Source organism: Monodon monoceros, unplaced genomic scaffold, assembly GCF_005190385.1.
Source record: "Monodon monoceros isolate NGI ecotype Baffin Bay Population unplaced genomic scaffold, NGI_Narwhal_1 Super_Scaffold_5, whole genome shotgun sequence".
Taxonomy (NCBI): Eukaryota; Metazoa; Chordata; class Mammalia; order Artiodactyla; family Monodontidae; genus Monodon; species Monodon monoceros.
In genome coordinates, this window is record NW_021703782.1 from 100,490,071 (window position 1) to 100,505,190 (window position 15,120).

The window sequence follows — 15,120 nt, forward strand, 5'->3', positions numbered from 1 at the left end:
GGGGGGGGCGGGGGGCGCGGGGAAGCGGCCCCTCAGCCTCCCCTGAGGTCTTGAGAGGATGGTGTCCCTCGCCTCTCCCACTCAAGCAGGGCTGGGCTTGGCCTCACTGCCAAAGAAAATTATGAGACAGTAAACATTTGGGAGGACACCAGCATGTCCTAACTGGCTTTACACGTGTTGTCACTAAGTCAGAGGTTGCACATGGGTGGCTCGTGGCCATGTGTAGCCCACAGGCAGGTTTCATTTGGTCTGGGAGGGTGAAAGGTGTTTTTTGGTGCTTTTAAAAAAAAATCAGTTCCTCATATTTAAGCACTCCCAAAGATTCACCTTCAACATTCACCAGAAGAATCTGGATTTCTGGCTTTTCCTGAACAAACAGATGTGGCAGCGTTGTGACTGTATTCCTGCAGGGCAGAGAACCAGCCTCTGCAGTTCATCTCAGACTCCTTTTACTCCCCAGAAGGCCTTCGAGTTTGCTTAGCCTGCACTAGCTCTTCCCAGTGATCCTGGGAGGGGTGTGTGGGGGGATAGGGTTCGCATTCTAGAGATGACGAGCCTGGGATCCGAGTGGGCCACTCCACAAGGCTGTTGTCAGCTAGGCCTTAAACCTCCATCCTCACCGTCCGCCTTGTGTGGTTTTCACTCTACCTAGCTGCCTCCCAGCCATGTCCAACTCCACTGTCCGCCAAGGCAAGAAGGAAACCTTTCACAGGCCTAATGACTCAAAAATAACCAACCGTGAGCCCAGGGAAGTGTTCCTGTCTCCCCCTCTCCTTTTCTACCCTCCCCGAGACCAGAGGGGACATGGGAAGCCTATTCATTTAAACTCAATTATTTTCTCGAAGACAGAATGGAACTGAATTGGGTCAACGGCTGTATTTGCTGTGCTCAGCTCTTTCCCCCGCGACAGCAGCACCCACTGGCTGTGTTGCTGGGCTCCGTGCCACCAGGCTCACCAGTTAGAACTCCGTTATTGGTGGCCGTTCCTTGGAAAACTTGACTCTGAAGGAGGGGAGCCCCCTCTGCTCGTTCACCCAACAGGCTGCAGGAGCGGGGTCTAGAATCACATGGCTACCACCTTCCAAACCTGGGCTGCCCAACTGCAGTCTGCAGTGGAGGTGATTCTGACAGTGGAGTGCCTTACAGATGAGCAAACAGACACCCAGAGAAATGAAGTGCTTGCTGGAAAGGCAGGCCTTGAGCCAGACACGACAGGGACCTTACTAGCCGACAGGGACCTTACTAGTCGTGTTACTGGGAGCAGAGTACTTGACTGCTCTGCACTTCTGTCTCCCTGTCTTGTAAATGAGGCAAAGAACTTGACACACCTCCTGGGGGCCAGGCAGTCACGATGTAAATGTGACACAGTGTGCCAGGGTCCTGCCCCCAGTTAACCCGTCTGTCCACACTCCTTCCCTTGCACGGTGTGCCAGGGACAGAGCTTGGTGGGGGTCCCAGAACTCAGGAGGAGGCTCTACTGGGATGCCCTCCTCTCCGTGAAGCCTTTCCCAATTCCTTACCCCCAAACCGGAACTGTTCCTGCCGTCATTTTAGGTCCTCTGTTGGGCCAGGCCCTGCTCTGGATACTTTCGCAGCTTCCTCGGGGCCCAAGGCCTGTTAAGTGTGTTTTTGTTTGGTGCTAATGGCTGTATGCACCCCTCCCCCACTGGACTGCCAACTTCTTGAGGGCAGAGACCACGTGTCTTGTTGACCTGCCTGTGTCCTGGTGTCACTCCCTGCCTAGATGTGTGGCCTTGGACTGGATGTTTAACCTTGGTGGCCTGTTTTCCCATCTGTAAAATGGGAATAGTGATGCCTCCCTCCGACGCACGTCACGGAGCGGAGGCCAGTATTGTCAGACACGGCAGTGCTGCAACAGATTCTCAGAAAACACGTGGAGAAAATCAAATCAGACGCTTGCGCTCCCCTCCCTAGAAGCAGGGAACCTCTAAGAGCGGGGCTCTGGGGGATCGTGGGAAGGGTTGTAAGCGCCGTCTTGTTGCAGAATTGCTGTCTGCTTACATGGAGAAGTGCGGACAGGGCGGTGGCCTGTGGGCCTCGCCTCACTTCCTCCATCTTCTCTGCTGCTCCGGCCTCACGGTTATTTATTCCAGTTCCCAGTGGTGGAGCTGGGATGAGTTAGGAACCCAAGGTCCCAGTGCCTGGCGTTGTCCCTCCCCTTTTGGCAGCGTTAGAGACTGGAGGTGGGGCAGGGCCTCCCCCCTGCATCCCCATCGCCAGTTCCAGGGGTTGGGGCAGGGTTAAGGGGATGGTTCAGGGAGGTTTGTATTCCCTGACCTTTCAGAGTTGTGATGTTAGGGGGCGTGTGTGACCTTGGCCTGGTGTAGACCTGGTGGGGTGGTGGCTGCAGCGACAGGGCTTGGGGCCTGGGCAGTAGGTGACCCAGCCAGAGACACAGAAGCCGGGCTCTGGTGGGAGCTCAGGGAGTAGCCCTGGAGTCTCTGGGGAGGGGCTTAGGGATGAGGGGGTCTTGATCACAAACTGACCCAGCGTCCTGTGCAGCCAGGGCAGCAGTCACAGGCTCGAGAACCGGAACCGTCCCCTCCCCTCACCCCTTGATAGCGCTCAGGTCCTGGAACACCACGCGGGTTGTTGCCCAGGACTTGGCACCGTGACAACCAAGAAAGAGAAGTGCTGACCACGTCTCATTGCCTGTTGAGTAAATTTACTCTGTGTTTTTCCCAGGAGGCGTCACATGGGTAGGAATTTACTCCCCCTCAATGCTTTGATGGAAACATTACGGGTTTTTGAGTGAACGTGTGTCAACGTCGCCGTGGGGGGGAAAGCTTCTAGGATTCTCTGCCAGCTGAAGTCATTACCACAAGACAGTGGTTTGGGGGCCTGGCAGATGGGGTAGATGCAGCCAGGCTGGTGCGGGGAGGCAGCCAGAGGGCCGGAGCCCAGCCGGCCTATCGGGAGGGGGGGTGGTGTCTGAGCAGGTGGAGAGGGGGAGGGAGTTGGGAGGCTGCAGGCTGACAATGTACATTAACACCCTCCCAACCCGCCCCCCACCCATGGCACAAAACAAAGGGAGTGGGGAACTTGAGGGGTGGGGACGGAGAACAGAGGCTCTGGAATGGTGAGCGCTGGCAGCTCAGGCCAGTAAGACAGGCTGCGGCCAGATTCCCGAGGGGCCTGGAATTGCAGCTCCTACCGGAAACTAGCTGTGTGACCTTGAGCAACTTTTCCAACCTCTCTGTGCCTCAGCTTCATTTTAGTAAAATATGCCTGTGGATACCCACAGCTTATGGCTCTTTGGAAGATTAAGAAGGTAATGTATGTAAAATACCTAGCACTGGGCCTGGCACATAGCAGGTGCCAGGACACATTTGTTGCTTGTTGGTGATGATAAAACCACACAAGCATAGATGTGTTCACATAAATTAACAGCTGGGGCACACTGAAACCGCTACCCAGAGCTGGCCCTCCGTCTAATACCAAGTTTGTTTCTCAGCTTCAGCTGAGCGCAGCAGTGGTCTCTTCAAAAGCCCTTGTCCACGAACAGCCAGGGCCTGGGGCCGACTGTCCTCTGCGGGGCATCCCTCTCCGGTCTTGTGCCTGCTTCTGGCCTGCAGACTCACCTGGATGGAGGCAGTGGGTTACAGCAGCGCCCTTCTCTGGCTGAGGCAGTTCTGGGAAGGCCACAAAGGGCCTCTGTCCTCTACACAGCCTCTGGAAAGGAGAGTACTGTGGTCACAAGAAAGGTCCTCCCTCCCAGGATGCATCTCTCTCCCCAAGGGGATATACAAGCATTGCCTGGAAGTGCTCCTTGACAGTCTTGGGGCTGTCTTGTACCCCAGGAAATGGGAAGCTCCTTGAGGAAGGTAGGTTCCAGAGTCTCCCACAGGGCCTGGCCCAGTTGGTGAGACACCTTCAGATCTGAAAGGTCATGAGACGTCTGGGCTCTGAGCTTTTGGGAGAAGAGGTCCATCACACATTTACTGAGTCCTAGGACTTGAAGAACCAGAGTTGAATAGACCCCAAGGAGGGCCTGACAGGACAGGCAGCAGGACCCAGGAGAAAGGGAGGGAGGACTGGGAATTCAGGAAGAGAGGGAGAGATCACATACTTCCTGGGCCTGGGGACACTGGGAAAGGCTTCCCTGAGGTGGGGCAGTTAAGCTGGGCCTTGAAAAGTGAATGAGAATTGGAGATGGGGGCAGGAGGGGAGGTCAGTGGGAGCAGAGGCGCAGCCATGAGAGGGGGCAGGGATGCCTGGGGAAGAGCTGAAGAGGGCCTGTGGCTGGCTGGTGGGGGTGTGTGTGAAGGCGAGGAGTGTGCAGTGGGTGGGTGGGGCCTAATGATTCGGGAGACCTGGTCACTGGGGGCACTGGAACCAGGAGTCACGGGGTCAGTTTCTGAAATTCCAAGGACGCTCACTGTGTTCTCACTCCCTTTCACATATTATTCAAGATGGCTCTGAAAGCATCTTGCAAGAGGTTATGCCGTTCCCTGAGCTGAGGCTAGAAGGGTAAGGAGGAAGCACCTTATTCAAGGTCAAATAGCTGGTTAGCACATCTTCTGAACCCCAGATAACAGGCTCGTTTCTTTTTAGCTTGTGACCCCCCTCCTGTGACAGCTGTCATGCAGAGAGAGAGGTCCTGTCACAGGGGCCTATTTTGTTATAGAAAGACATTAGAACTGTGTGGATCAACCAGTGGGGGTGGTGGCTTCCTGCCTGGGGGACATCTGGGAAGGCTCCCTGGAGGAGGGGGTATTAGAATTAGAGAGGAAGATAAGAGGGGACCAGTAAATAGGTACAAACGGCTGTCTGGGATGAGGCACATCTATTGTACTTTCAGATGTGGCTGGGCCAGCTTGTGCAAGTGATTGAGCTTCCCTAGACTTGATTTCTTCATTTGTAAAGTGGTTACAGTATCGGCCTTACCTGTTTATTGCTATTATTGAGTTCAAGTGGGAGGCCTGCTTGGGGCCTGCGCCCTGGAGGAGTGCTCGGAGATGGGCTCTGTCCCCTCCATCTCAGGTGCCTTGGATGCTCTGGGAGCCAGAGGGGCTTCTGCCCTAGGGCCTCCCTTGGTGATTGTGGCCTCACCTCTCCCCTGTTTTGAAATTTTATTAAGATATTGGATAGACCCAGATGAAGCTGCGAGGGGAAACCTCACCTCAGAAGGAAGGGAACCACCACCGTAAGTGCACCTCTGGCTAAGAGTTCTCTGGGCTTTGGGGGTGTGAGCAGATGGAGATGGAGGGGGGGCGGGTTTTGTTGGATTACCTGTGGTCAGGATCACCTGTGCTCAGAACAGAGCTGAGCCCAAGCAAGGACACAGCAGGGGACGGAGTGAGTTACTTCCCAGGTTGGGGGCTGCTGTGGGGTTACAGTCAGACCTCTTCCTCAGCCCTGCAGGTGCCCCAGCCAGAGTGCTGCCTACCTGCACACAGTAGGTGCCTGACAGTCTGGCACTTAATAGGAGCTCAGTTGTTGCTGAGGGTCTGGAGCAGGCTGAAATTACCATGGGCTGAACTGGAGCTTGTGAGCCTCTGGTGTAGAGGCTATGGAGTAGGCAGGACCCCAGGCAGGGGCGCTATTCTCCCGCCGGTCTGTTTATCCATATTTACATGGAGGGATTGGATTCCATAACCCAGTTGCACCAGAGTTACGCAGCAGCCACTCTTCTTTGATGAGCCCCTCCAGGTGGTGGCTGTTAAGGGAGGTGTGTGATTCCCTGTGTGTGGTAGAGGCTCAATACTTGGAAAACATTGCTGTGGCTTTTCAAGAAGGATGGCAGAGCGGGTAACCCCAGGCGAAAATGTCAGGTTGGCTGGGTGTGCCTTTCCCAGAGGGATTTTCAGTTCAGTAAGGGCCCTGTCAGGGTGACCCAAGGATGAACCCCCCAGGCCAGCGGGTGGGGCAGCATTTGGGCTCCTGGGTCTGACTGCCCCTGTCGTCCTGTAGCATACACAAACCTGCGCAGCTCACCCCCTTGTCTCTTCCCTCCGGCACTTAACCCTCCCCCTCTGTCCTGCTGGCCCAGCCCCGGATACTAGAGAACAACCGCCCTGAGAGGGAGCTTGAACCCATTCCCAAAAGGTCTAGCTCCAAGGAGTCGGTGCAGAGAGTCGGGAGACCCGTTTGAGTGGGTGACCGTAGTAGGCGAATCCCCGGCTTTGTCTACACCTCCGTTTCTGTTCGCATTTTTTAAATGTCCGAATGGAAGTGCGGGAGAGGGAGGGTACTGGCCCTCGGGGGGTGGGCGGGGGCGGTGGGAGCCTCGGGACTGCTGCTCTGAGCCCGACGAACTCCGGCGGGTCCTCCGCGGGCAGTGGGGAGTGGGCCGGGCCTCGTCCCCGCCCGCGTCCGGAGCACAGCGGCGGGTTGGGACGGAAAGCTGTTGCATCTGGGGTCAGCTGACAGCGGAATGTCCCCTGCCGCCGGGCCTGGGAAGGCAGGGCCAGCGGCTGGGGGTGGGGGTGGGGCGGGGGCGGGGCTTCGGGGGGCGGAGTCGGCCGCTTCCGGCCTGGAGCGCGAGGGGCGTGGCGCCGCGGGGTAGGAGCCTGGAACGCTCCAGGAGCCGGATGCGGGAGAGGTGGTTTTGGCGCGTCCCCGAGTCTTTCGGTCACCCCAGCTCCCACTTAGTTTTGGCCGGCCTGTCTCAGGCCAGCCGTAAGGACGCTAGTATTCGATCAGGACATCTGTTAGTGCCTACTTTGTGCCAGGCACTGGCCCGTGGTGTGCCGGGCCTACCCGGTGAACAGGCCCGGACGTTCTCCAGGTGGGAGGAGGAGGGGGCCCAAGCTTTCAGATCAGTACCATGAGGAAAGTGAAGTTGAGTGATAACTTGGGGTGGCGGTGGAAGTTACTCCTTTGGTTAGAACGACCTCTACTAGGACGCGCGCGACAATTGATCTGAGAGCAGAATGAGAGAGAGGAGAAACCAGCCTGGCCTAGAGCCAGGGCCAAGCAGAGGGAACGGCAAGTGCAAAGGCCCGGAGGCGGGACTCGGGCGGCTTATGACCCTGGGCGGAGCCAGCGCTTTGGGGAGGAGCCTGAGATTCCTCTGCGATCCTTGTTCCAGCCTCCCGGACCGGGAGCTCGGTCCCAGGGCACGCACCCCGCCCAGGTGCCTTTGGAGGGCGACCTGCTCGTGGTTGGAAGTGCGTCTTTCTAGACTTCTTGGACCTGGAGTTTGTGCCATGTGATTACCTGTATGGAAGACTGTAATTTTCCGCTTGTTCCGTGGAGGACCCGGAAACCTCTAGAGTTGTCACCGGTGTGTTTTTTTAAGTCGTTTCTGAAATTTCAACTTGGAAGACAGAGTCAGCACGTGCTTTGCGGGAAGGGGAAACCTGCCTGGTCACACCTCTTAGATGCTGGCCTGGACTGAGAGGTCCCCCGATCTGGCCAGGAGAGGCACCTGGGTGCCCGCCATTCTCAGGAATGGGCCTCTGTGGCCTCGGACTCCTCGGTGATAACCTCGGCAAGATCCTGGGCCGGGCCGGAGGAGCTGCTCTGTGGAGACCCGGCCGTCCTCGAAAGCCAGATCTGGCTCCCAGGCCCCTGGTGCCCAGGCCAGGGTCAGCCCAGAGGCCTATCCCACCGCCAAGGTCTGTGGGTGGCTCTGCCTGGGGAAGGGGGTGCAGGAAACTTCTTGCCCTGTGGGTGGGCACCTCTGTGGCTGGGGGTGGAGGCTGGAGGGTGTGGAGCTGTTTCTCCAAGGGGGCCCAGCCCTGGGAGCCCACCCACTCTCCGGCCAGGGCCTTGTTGAGGCCCCACAGCCCCTCCCGAGCAGCCTGGTTTTCACGCTGGCCTCGGGGGTAGAATGGGAGACCCCCACCGGCTTGGAAGGAAGGGGGAAGGTGGGGGCCGGGTTGCTTAACTGGCTCCTCCCTCCTGGGAACCAGGCCCAGTCCTCCCGGGAGCTTAAAGTCTTCGGGATCCGGGTGGAGAGAAGCCCAGTGAGCGGAGGACCAAGGAGGTGGAAGCAAGCAGGCTAAAGCTGTGGGGAAGGAGATCTATAGGCCCAGGGAGCTGGTGGGGTTGGCAAGGTGGGCTGTGAGGAGGGGCCTTTGACCCCAAGCTGAGGAGCCAGCGAGGGCCCTCGGGCTACTGTCCGCTTAGCCTGGGCCTCCCAGCGCAGGTGAGGAGCAGGGTGAAGCCGCGGGGGCTCCTAGCCGCTGCCTTTTGGAGACAGATTTAATAATCCTAGGCTGTCTCTCTGACGGTTAGTATTGCAGGAGGGAAGCTTTAATCCCAAAACTTTTATTGATCCAGACACTAATAAAAAGTAAAGGGTTTTTTGGAGCCAGGTTTTTTCCTTGTTTTCTACTCGACCAAAGAACATCAGAGCTCTAAAACACAAATTTGTTTTTCTGCCTCTCCCTAGGTTTGGGGGGCGGGGTGGGGCTTGGCCGTGTTCAGATTCACCTCTCTAGGAGCCCTCCCTGACCGCGCATGCCTGCAGTCATGCCTCTTCTCCACGGTTAACCAGCTGCCACTGTGCATCTAGTCTGTCCCTTAGGAGGGTTGGGGTGTCACAGAAGCCTTCCTGCTCACCTGAGACCCCGGGGTAGTGAGAGGCGTCTGCCTTAAGGCAGCGAAGGCGTGGCTCTTGACTTCTTGTGTCTTTCTGGGTTTGGTTCTCTTGCTGACCTGTTCTTTGTTTCTTTGTTTTTGCATGTTTATTTCATAAATACTTACTGAGTTGTTGCCAGACCCTCCCTTAGGATGCAGAAAGACAACAGAGCTTCCCTTCTGGCAGGAGAGACAGGCAATCAGAAGTGAGTGGAGAAACACATCAGTAATTCCAGATGGGGTGATATCAGTCAGGATTTTTGTCTGCTTTATTCAGCACCTGGATTCCCAGTGCCTAAAATAGTGTCTGGCTCACTGTTTGCACTTAATAAATATTTGCTGGCTGAACGAACAAGATGATGCGAAGGAAACAGCCAAGTGTTTCCGTGGGGAGTAATGGGGGTGGGGCCGGACCTGTTGTAGCCGGGGCGGGGGCGGTCCGGGGGAGGACTGAGCTCCACCGGCCTCCTGAAGCCAGCCTTTACGAGAAGGCGGTGGAACTAGAGCTCCTGACTGAGGGAGCAGTGAGTGCAAAGTCCCCGAGGGCGGGAAAGCAGTGGCTTCCAGTTGGGGGATGGGGATTGCCAGATGAGATCAGAGGGTAGGCCAGTACTCTTGCGGACTTCTTTCCCTGGGGAGGAGTTCGGATTTATTCAAATTGCTGTAGGGAGTCACTGGAGGGTTTTTAGCCCAGGAGTTAAATAATCTGATTTGCCTTTCTAAAGAGTCCCTCTGACTCCTGGGTGGGGAGATGGGGTAAGGCCGGTGAAGAGGCGTGGACAGGTGTGAGAGATTTTAGAGGCGGTAGCGGTAGGATTTGCTGATGGATTGGGTTCTGGAGGCCAAGGAAAGGGAGGGTGGCTGGCTTCTGAGACTCCTGGCTTAAGCTGCTGAGACAAAGCTCTGCTTTGGACATTTCAGACTTGAGGTTCTGTGAGGCGTCAGCATTTAGATATGTGAGTCTGGAGCGCAGAGGAGGGGAGGGCTGGGATAGAAACTTTGGAGTCTTGAGCCCTGGAGGTGTTTAAAGCTAAGGCGTGGATGCGATCACCAAAGGAGAGTGTTTTACTGAAGGAGAGTACACCCACGTCAGAGCCTGAGAAACTCCAGCACCTGGTGGAAAGGTGGTGCGGTACTGGGAAAGCAGGGCAGTGGCCTGGGAGGGAGGGGAGGCACCTCAGAGGGGGTGGTGGCCTGGGTTTCAGGGAGGGAACTAGCTGTCCTGTTGAGTACGGAGAGGACAGGAACTGTGGTTGGCTTTGGTCACACGAAGACCTTTGGGAGGAGCACTGGGGTCAGGCCAGGTGTGTTGAGTAGAAAGGAAGTGAGTAGAAGAGGAGGCGGCAGGGCCTGAGAAGCGCAGGGCGAGCGGCCCGTCTGGGAAGCCGAGGAGGGTCAGGTGAGGGCTCACACGTCCCGGGTCCTGGTCCCCGTGCACCAGCCGTGGGCCCCCGCCTTGGGCCTGCATCAGGAGCCTCTGAGCGGAATCCCTAGAGAGCCGCACTGGGGAGGGCTGGATTGGGCGCCCCCGCCCCCCGCAGTGGTCTTCAGTAGCTCTCTGAGCTCTGTCTCCCTCTCTCCTTGGAGGGCTCGCTTGCTGCTCTTGCAGTCACCCAGCCCTGTGCTCCCCACTCCCTGCCCCATCTCTCTGAGTCCGGGGCGCCTAAGGAAGAGCACTGTGCACCTGGCTTTCCTCAGAGGGCCCTTCCGCCCTTCCCAGAGCTGAGAGCGGGACTTGGTCTGCACCGGTGGCTTTGCTCTGGAAGGTTCCTTGGTGTGTTTGGCCTCCGGAGAAGTCTGAGGTCTATTTCAGAATATTTGGGTAGCTGGGACCTTGACCTCCCCACAGTGCTTGGCTGTGCAGTGGGGTCGGGGTGCGGGTTAGAATGTGTTTGGCTTACTGGGGAGACAGTGTAGGGTTGGGGACAGCCTAAGCTCTAATGCTCCTGTTGAATGAGTGACACCCAGATATTTGAGTCTTTGGGTTCCCCAGTGGTTTTGTTAAATGCTTTCTCTGCACCTGGTTAACCAGTGTTTTTACACCTGTTATCTTCCGAGGATAGTGTATTTCCTCATTTTGTACCTGAAGAAACTGAGGTTCAGGAAAGTGGAAGAACTTGCCCAAAGTCCCACAGTTGCTAAGGAACACAACTAGAATTGCCACTCAGCCCCGCAGACCTCCCAGTCACGCCACTCCTGACTGACTGATTAACTCTGTAGATGAGGAGGTGATGGTGGGTATAAGGGGCCTGGTCCCCCACTGCCCCTCAGGAATAGTGGCCATGTGCTCTGCTGGGGCTGCAAGGCATGCCTCCTGCCTCCTAGCCCCTGTTTCCTCTAGTGCTCATCTCTCCCCCTTCCCCCCTCCCCCCTCCCCCAGCACACACACCAGTTGCTTTAGGCTCCAGGAAGATGGAAAGAGGCAGACCTTGAACTTGATCAAGCTCTGGGGACTCTTGGGGCCCAGGGAGCCCACGGCTTCTGGGAGGCTCTTTATGCCGCAGGGCTTGCATGGCTGCTAAACTTGGCAATATGGAAAGCCAGCTCAGCTGCAGCAAGTCCCCTGGGAGACACCTGAGGAGGCGAGGGCCCGCCCCTCACTAGGGAGTGGGGAGACTGAGGTCCAGAGCTGCCTGGGTGGGGCTGGGCTCTACCTGGAGAGGTGATGCCTTGTGCTGCCTCCTGACAGGCCATGTGGCTTTGCGCCCTTGCACCCTCTCCCTACCCAGCAGACCCCAGTTAGCCTGGGGGGTGGGGTGGGCCAGAGTCGGGCTGTTTTTGTGTTGCAAAGAATTCAGGCTACAGCCCAGCCTTTCTCAGCCTTTATGGCCTTATGACCTGGATGCTTCTGGAGGACGGTGGGCATCTGGGACATGCTAGAGGGCGGTCTTGCCTGGTAGTCACTGAGGGTCCCAGTTGGACCCCCTCTTTACAGAAATAAACTGTGGCCCAGAGAAAGATGTGACTTTCCCAGGGTCACTACCCAGGAAGCTAGTTTCCCACTTTGTGTCTCCCAGCATATCCTGGGGCAGTGTCCTTCATCGTAGCTAAACCTGTCGGTCTTTATTAAGTGCTCACTGGAAGCCAGGCTTTGTTCTGTAACTCATTGACTCCTCACAGCAAGCCCGTGAGGCTGAGTACTGTTATTATTGCAGAGGGCGAAACAGTCCCAGAGAGGTGACATGACTTGTCCAAGAACAAAAGGTCGCAAGTGGCACAGTCCAGATTTGAACAGTCTGGCTTCAGAGCTCATGTTCTTAACCACCAGGCTGCACGGCTTCAGACTTACTTGACTGCCAGGCTCCACAGAAGCGTACTGAGGGTGGTAGACCCTTGAATGACCTGGCCCCTGCAGAGTTAGGTCTGAGGACTCCGCCTGGCCTTGGCCTTTCTGATAGGATGGCTGTACAGCACCTATGGGCTGCCCAACCACTCCTGGTGCCCGGAAATGACCCATCTTTCTTGCAGGGCTTGCTAGACCAGGTACTGAGGCCCAGGCCGTCACGTCTCTCCTTTCCTCTCCCCTGCCCACCCTTGGAGCCTAGGGGCCCCAGGAGAGCCCCCATCCCTGCAGCCCCGCCTCTTCCCTTCCTTTGGACCTTGGTCTGCTTGCCTGAACCCTGAGGTTGGAAGGACGGCTCCCTTACCTGCCCTCTCTGACTGTAGAGCCTGTTTGGGAAGGGACGAGGGCCTGGCTGTTGGATGCCCCACCCCTGGAGGGGCTGCGGACCCCCTCTTTTCTCCTCCCTCTCCTTGCCTTTCCTGTGCCTCATGATTTCCAATCTTCTCATCTGTGAGAAGGGGGAAAGAGTAGAACCCACCTCACAAGGTTTGGAGGCCTAGACTGAAAGCCCAGTGTTTGGGCACCTGTGACAAATGATTCCTCCTCCTCGCCTGCGTTTTTGAAGGCAAGATGCTAGTCGATATGGAACAGGAGGGGCCTCTGGAGGGAGCAGGTGGGAGAAGAATCCTGGCTTTGGCTGACCTCACGTGGCTGGGCCCTGGCTGGGGGGCCGCTCTGTGCCATTCTGGGCGAGTCAGGAGCCTCTGCCCGCCGCGTCCTCCTCCTCCGTAAGATGAGTCCAGCCGCTGCCTGTCTTGTGGTGTGGTTGTGAGGAGTAATGAGACGCTGCTGTGAAGTGCTGAGTGCTGTGCCGACCCGTTGTGAGTGCTTAAAAACTCTGCCCTTCCCACTCTTATTCTTGAGACGTACCCTCCTTGTTTTGGGGTTTTGGGGGTTCTTCAGATGAAATTCGGATTTTTACTATCGTGCATTTTGTCTAAAATCTTCCCAAGGCCTCTAATCTGATCATGACTTTTGAGGGATTTTTGGGTTTTAGCTGTCTTGTTTCCTGTACAGAAAAAGGGAGGTGTGTCTTTAAGTCCCCAGCAACCCAAGTGGGACACTGGCCCTTTAAAAGCACATTACGGAGAGTTGGAACTTAGCCTTTGTTTGACTAGCTATGATCAGTCCCAGCGGACAGGGCTGGAATGGTATGTCTAGGACCAGAGCAGGGCCGGACTGGCTGGGCCCGGTGGGGGACAGCGGGCAGCGGGGTGGCTGGCCTGGGCCTGGAGAGCCTGGTGGCTGCGCTGAGGGATGGTGAGTGACCTGATGGCCTGAGCGGAGGTTGGGGTGAGGGAGGCCAGGAAAGAAGGCAGGAGGGAGGCTGCCAGTCTCGGCCCCTGACCAGCCTCCTGGGCCCAGGGAGAACTGAGGCGGGTGGGAGCGGCCGGTCAGAGAGGATGCCCGGTTTCGGGAGGGACTCAGTCATTCCCCAGCGATGGTGCCTCTGCCTCTCTGTGGACGTCCACCACCGGCCCAGAATGTGGAAGCAATTAGGATGGCCCGACAAAAAGCGAGAAACCGAGGAGTGGTGTTGCTGTTTTTAGTGTTTGAAAGAGAGGAAACCCAGTGTCAGTGGCTCCTTTCCACGAGCAGGCCTGGTGGTCTCTGTGTCTGCACCGAGAACCGAACCGGGAAATGAGCTTGGCCTTTGCTCCGAGTCGCCGGGCCCGGGGCTGCCCTGGGTGGGGCTGCGCTGGGGTTTGGGGGTCGTGTCCTCCCTGCCCCAGCCCCGGGTCCCAGCTGGACTCTTCTGTTTCCCTCCTTCTCCCTGCCTCTGCCTGCTCCCTGATCCGTTGGCCTGCAGGCCGGCGGTGTGTCTGAGCCTGGGGTATGTTTTGCTCCAGCTTAAATGTTTGAAACGGTTGTCCGGAGCCAGGCCCCTGTGATGCGGCAGTCTCTACTGGGGAAGTACCCCGTCACCAGAGAAGTCGGGGGTTTGGCTTGTCACACACTGTCCTGTGGAGGGGTCGTGAGGGGCAAATGAGCCGCTGCTGTGAAGTGCCAGTCCTGTGCCTGGCTTCTTACAAGTCTCCGTGTCCCTTAGTCCTGCCCACGTTCACTACCACTGCTGGGGTGCTGCCGGTGGATCAGACTCCTACAGCTATGTGTCCTCACCATTTTCCAGACAGGTGACACGGGAGGTGACAAAGGCAGGGCTCAGTGGAGTTCTGGTGACCCACGATTTTTTTACTTGAAAGTTGGTGCATTTAATCACACAAACCCTGTAGGTTTGGTGAAAGCCTGAGGCGTTGACAGGCAGTGAAAAGAATTTGGAGTTGGAGCCCAGATGCCAGGCCTCCAGCCCTGCCCCGGTGCCTGTGACCTGTGACCTTGAGCAAGCTGCTGGACCTCCCTCCCTTAGCCTCCACTTCGCAGGGGTGGAGTGCTTAGGGGAAACCCTGGAGGAAGGTGTCGGTTCTTCTGTGGGGGGGGTGGGCAGCACGGAGGGGTGGTCTTTGAGCTGGGCATTGATGGATAAGGCACACTTGCTGCTGGGCACATTCTGTGTGTACGTGCACAGCCCAGTGTGGCTGGGTTGGGATGCACCTTGGAGGCTGTATTTAAGGCATTGCTGGTTGGAATCCTGTGGACCAGTGGCAAATGACAGGCAGGGCTAGCTTATCCTAGAGTCAGCGGGGGAGGGGTTGGGGGGGGAAGAGGGTGGGCTCTTGGAGTCGGTGGGGGGGGGCGGGAAGAGGGTGGGCTCTTGGAGTCGGGCACACTCTCTGGCCTTGGGAAGCTCCTCACGGCTTCAGGGCATGTTTCCTTAACTGTAGTTGGGCGGCTGGGCCACATAAGCAATGGAGTCCGCTAAATGCGGAGCAGTGGTTGAGAGTCCGCCTGCCGATACAGGGGACACGGGTTCGTGTCCTGGTCCGGAAAGATCCCACATGCCGCGGAGCGGCTGGGCTTGTGAGCCATGGCCGCTGAGCCTGCGCGTCCGGAGCCTGTGCTCCGCAACAGGAGAGGCCACAACAGTGGGAGGCCCGTGTACCGCAAAAAAAAACCAAAAAAAACCCGCGGAGCCAGGGCCCGCCTGGTGCACGTGCCAGGTGTGTGGGCTGTCGTGGGTGAGGCGGGAGCTGGAGAGCCACGGATGGGTCACTAGGAGCAGGAGGAACTCGGCAGCCACGCCCTGCTTTTGACATGCGTTTTTGCCTCTGCTGGCGGCCTGGGAGCCTGTGGCTTATTGTCAGCACCCCTGCCCCCGCTCCCCCCCC

General features: G+C 57.4%; 1 protein-coding gene across 17 annotated transcripts in view; it reads left to right on the forward strand.

Annotated features, from left to right (window-relative positions):
* DAB2IP (DAB2 interacting protein) overlaps positions 1-15,120 on the forward strand; it is a 165,807-nt gene that overhangs the window by 111,384 nt on the left and 39,303 nt on the right. Inside the window, exon 1 of one of the 17 annotated variants that reach the window (XM_029201680.1) lies at positions 6,556-7,583. The exons of 13 other annotated variants lie outside the window; for them this stretch is intronic. In XM_029201680.1, the coding sequence (XP_029057513.1) occupies positions 7,417-7,583 (167 nt within the window). In that variant the 5' untranslated portion in view covers positions 6,556-7,416. Of the gene's footprint in view, positions 1-6,555; positions 7,584-8,103; positions 8,117-12,907; positions 13,154-15,120 lie in introns of those variants that run through there. 3 more of the 17 variants (XM_029201682.1, XM_029201688.1, XM_029201683.1) reach the window with 3 other exon arrangements.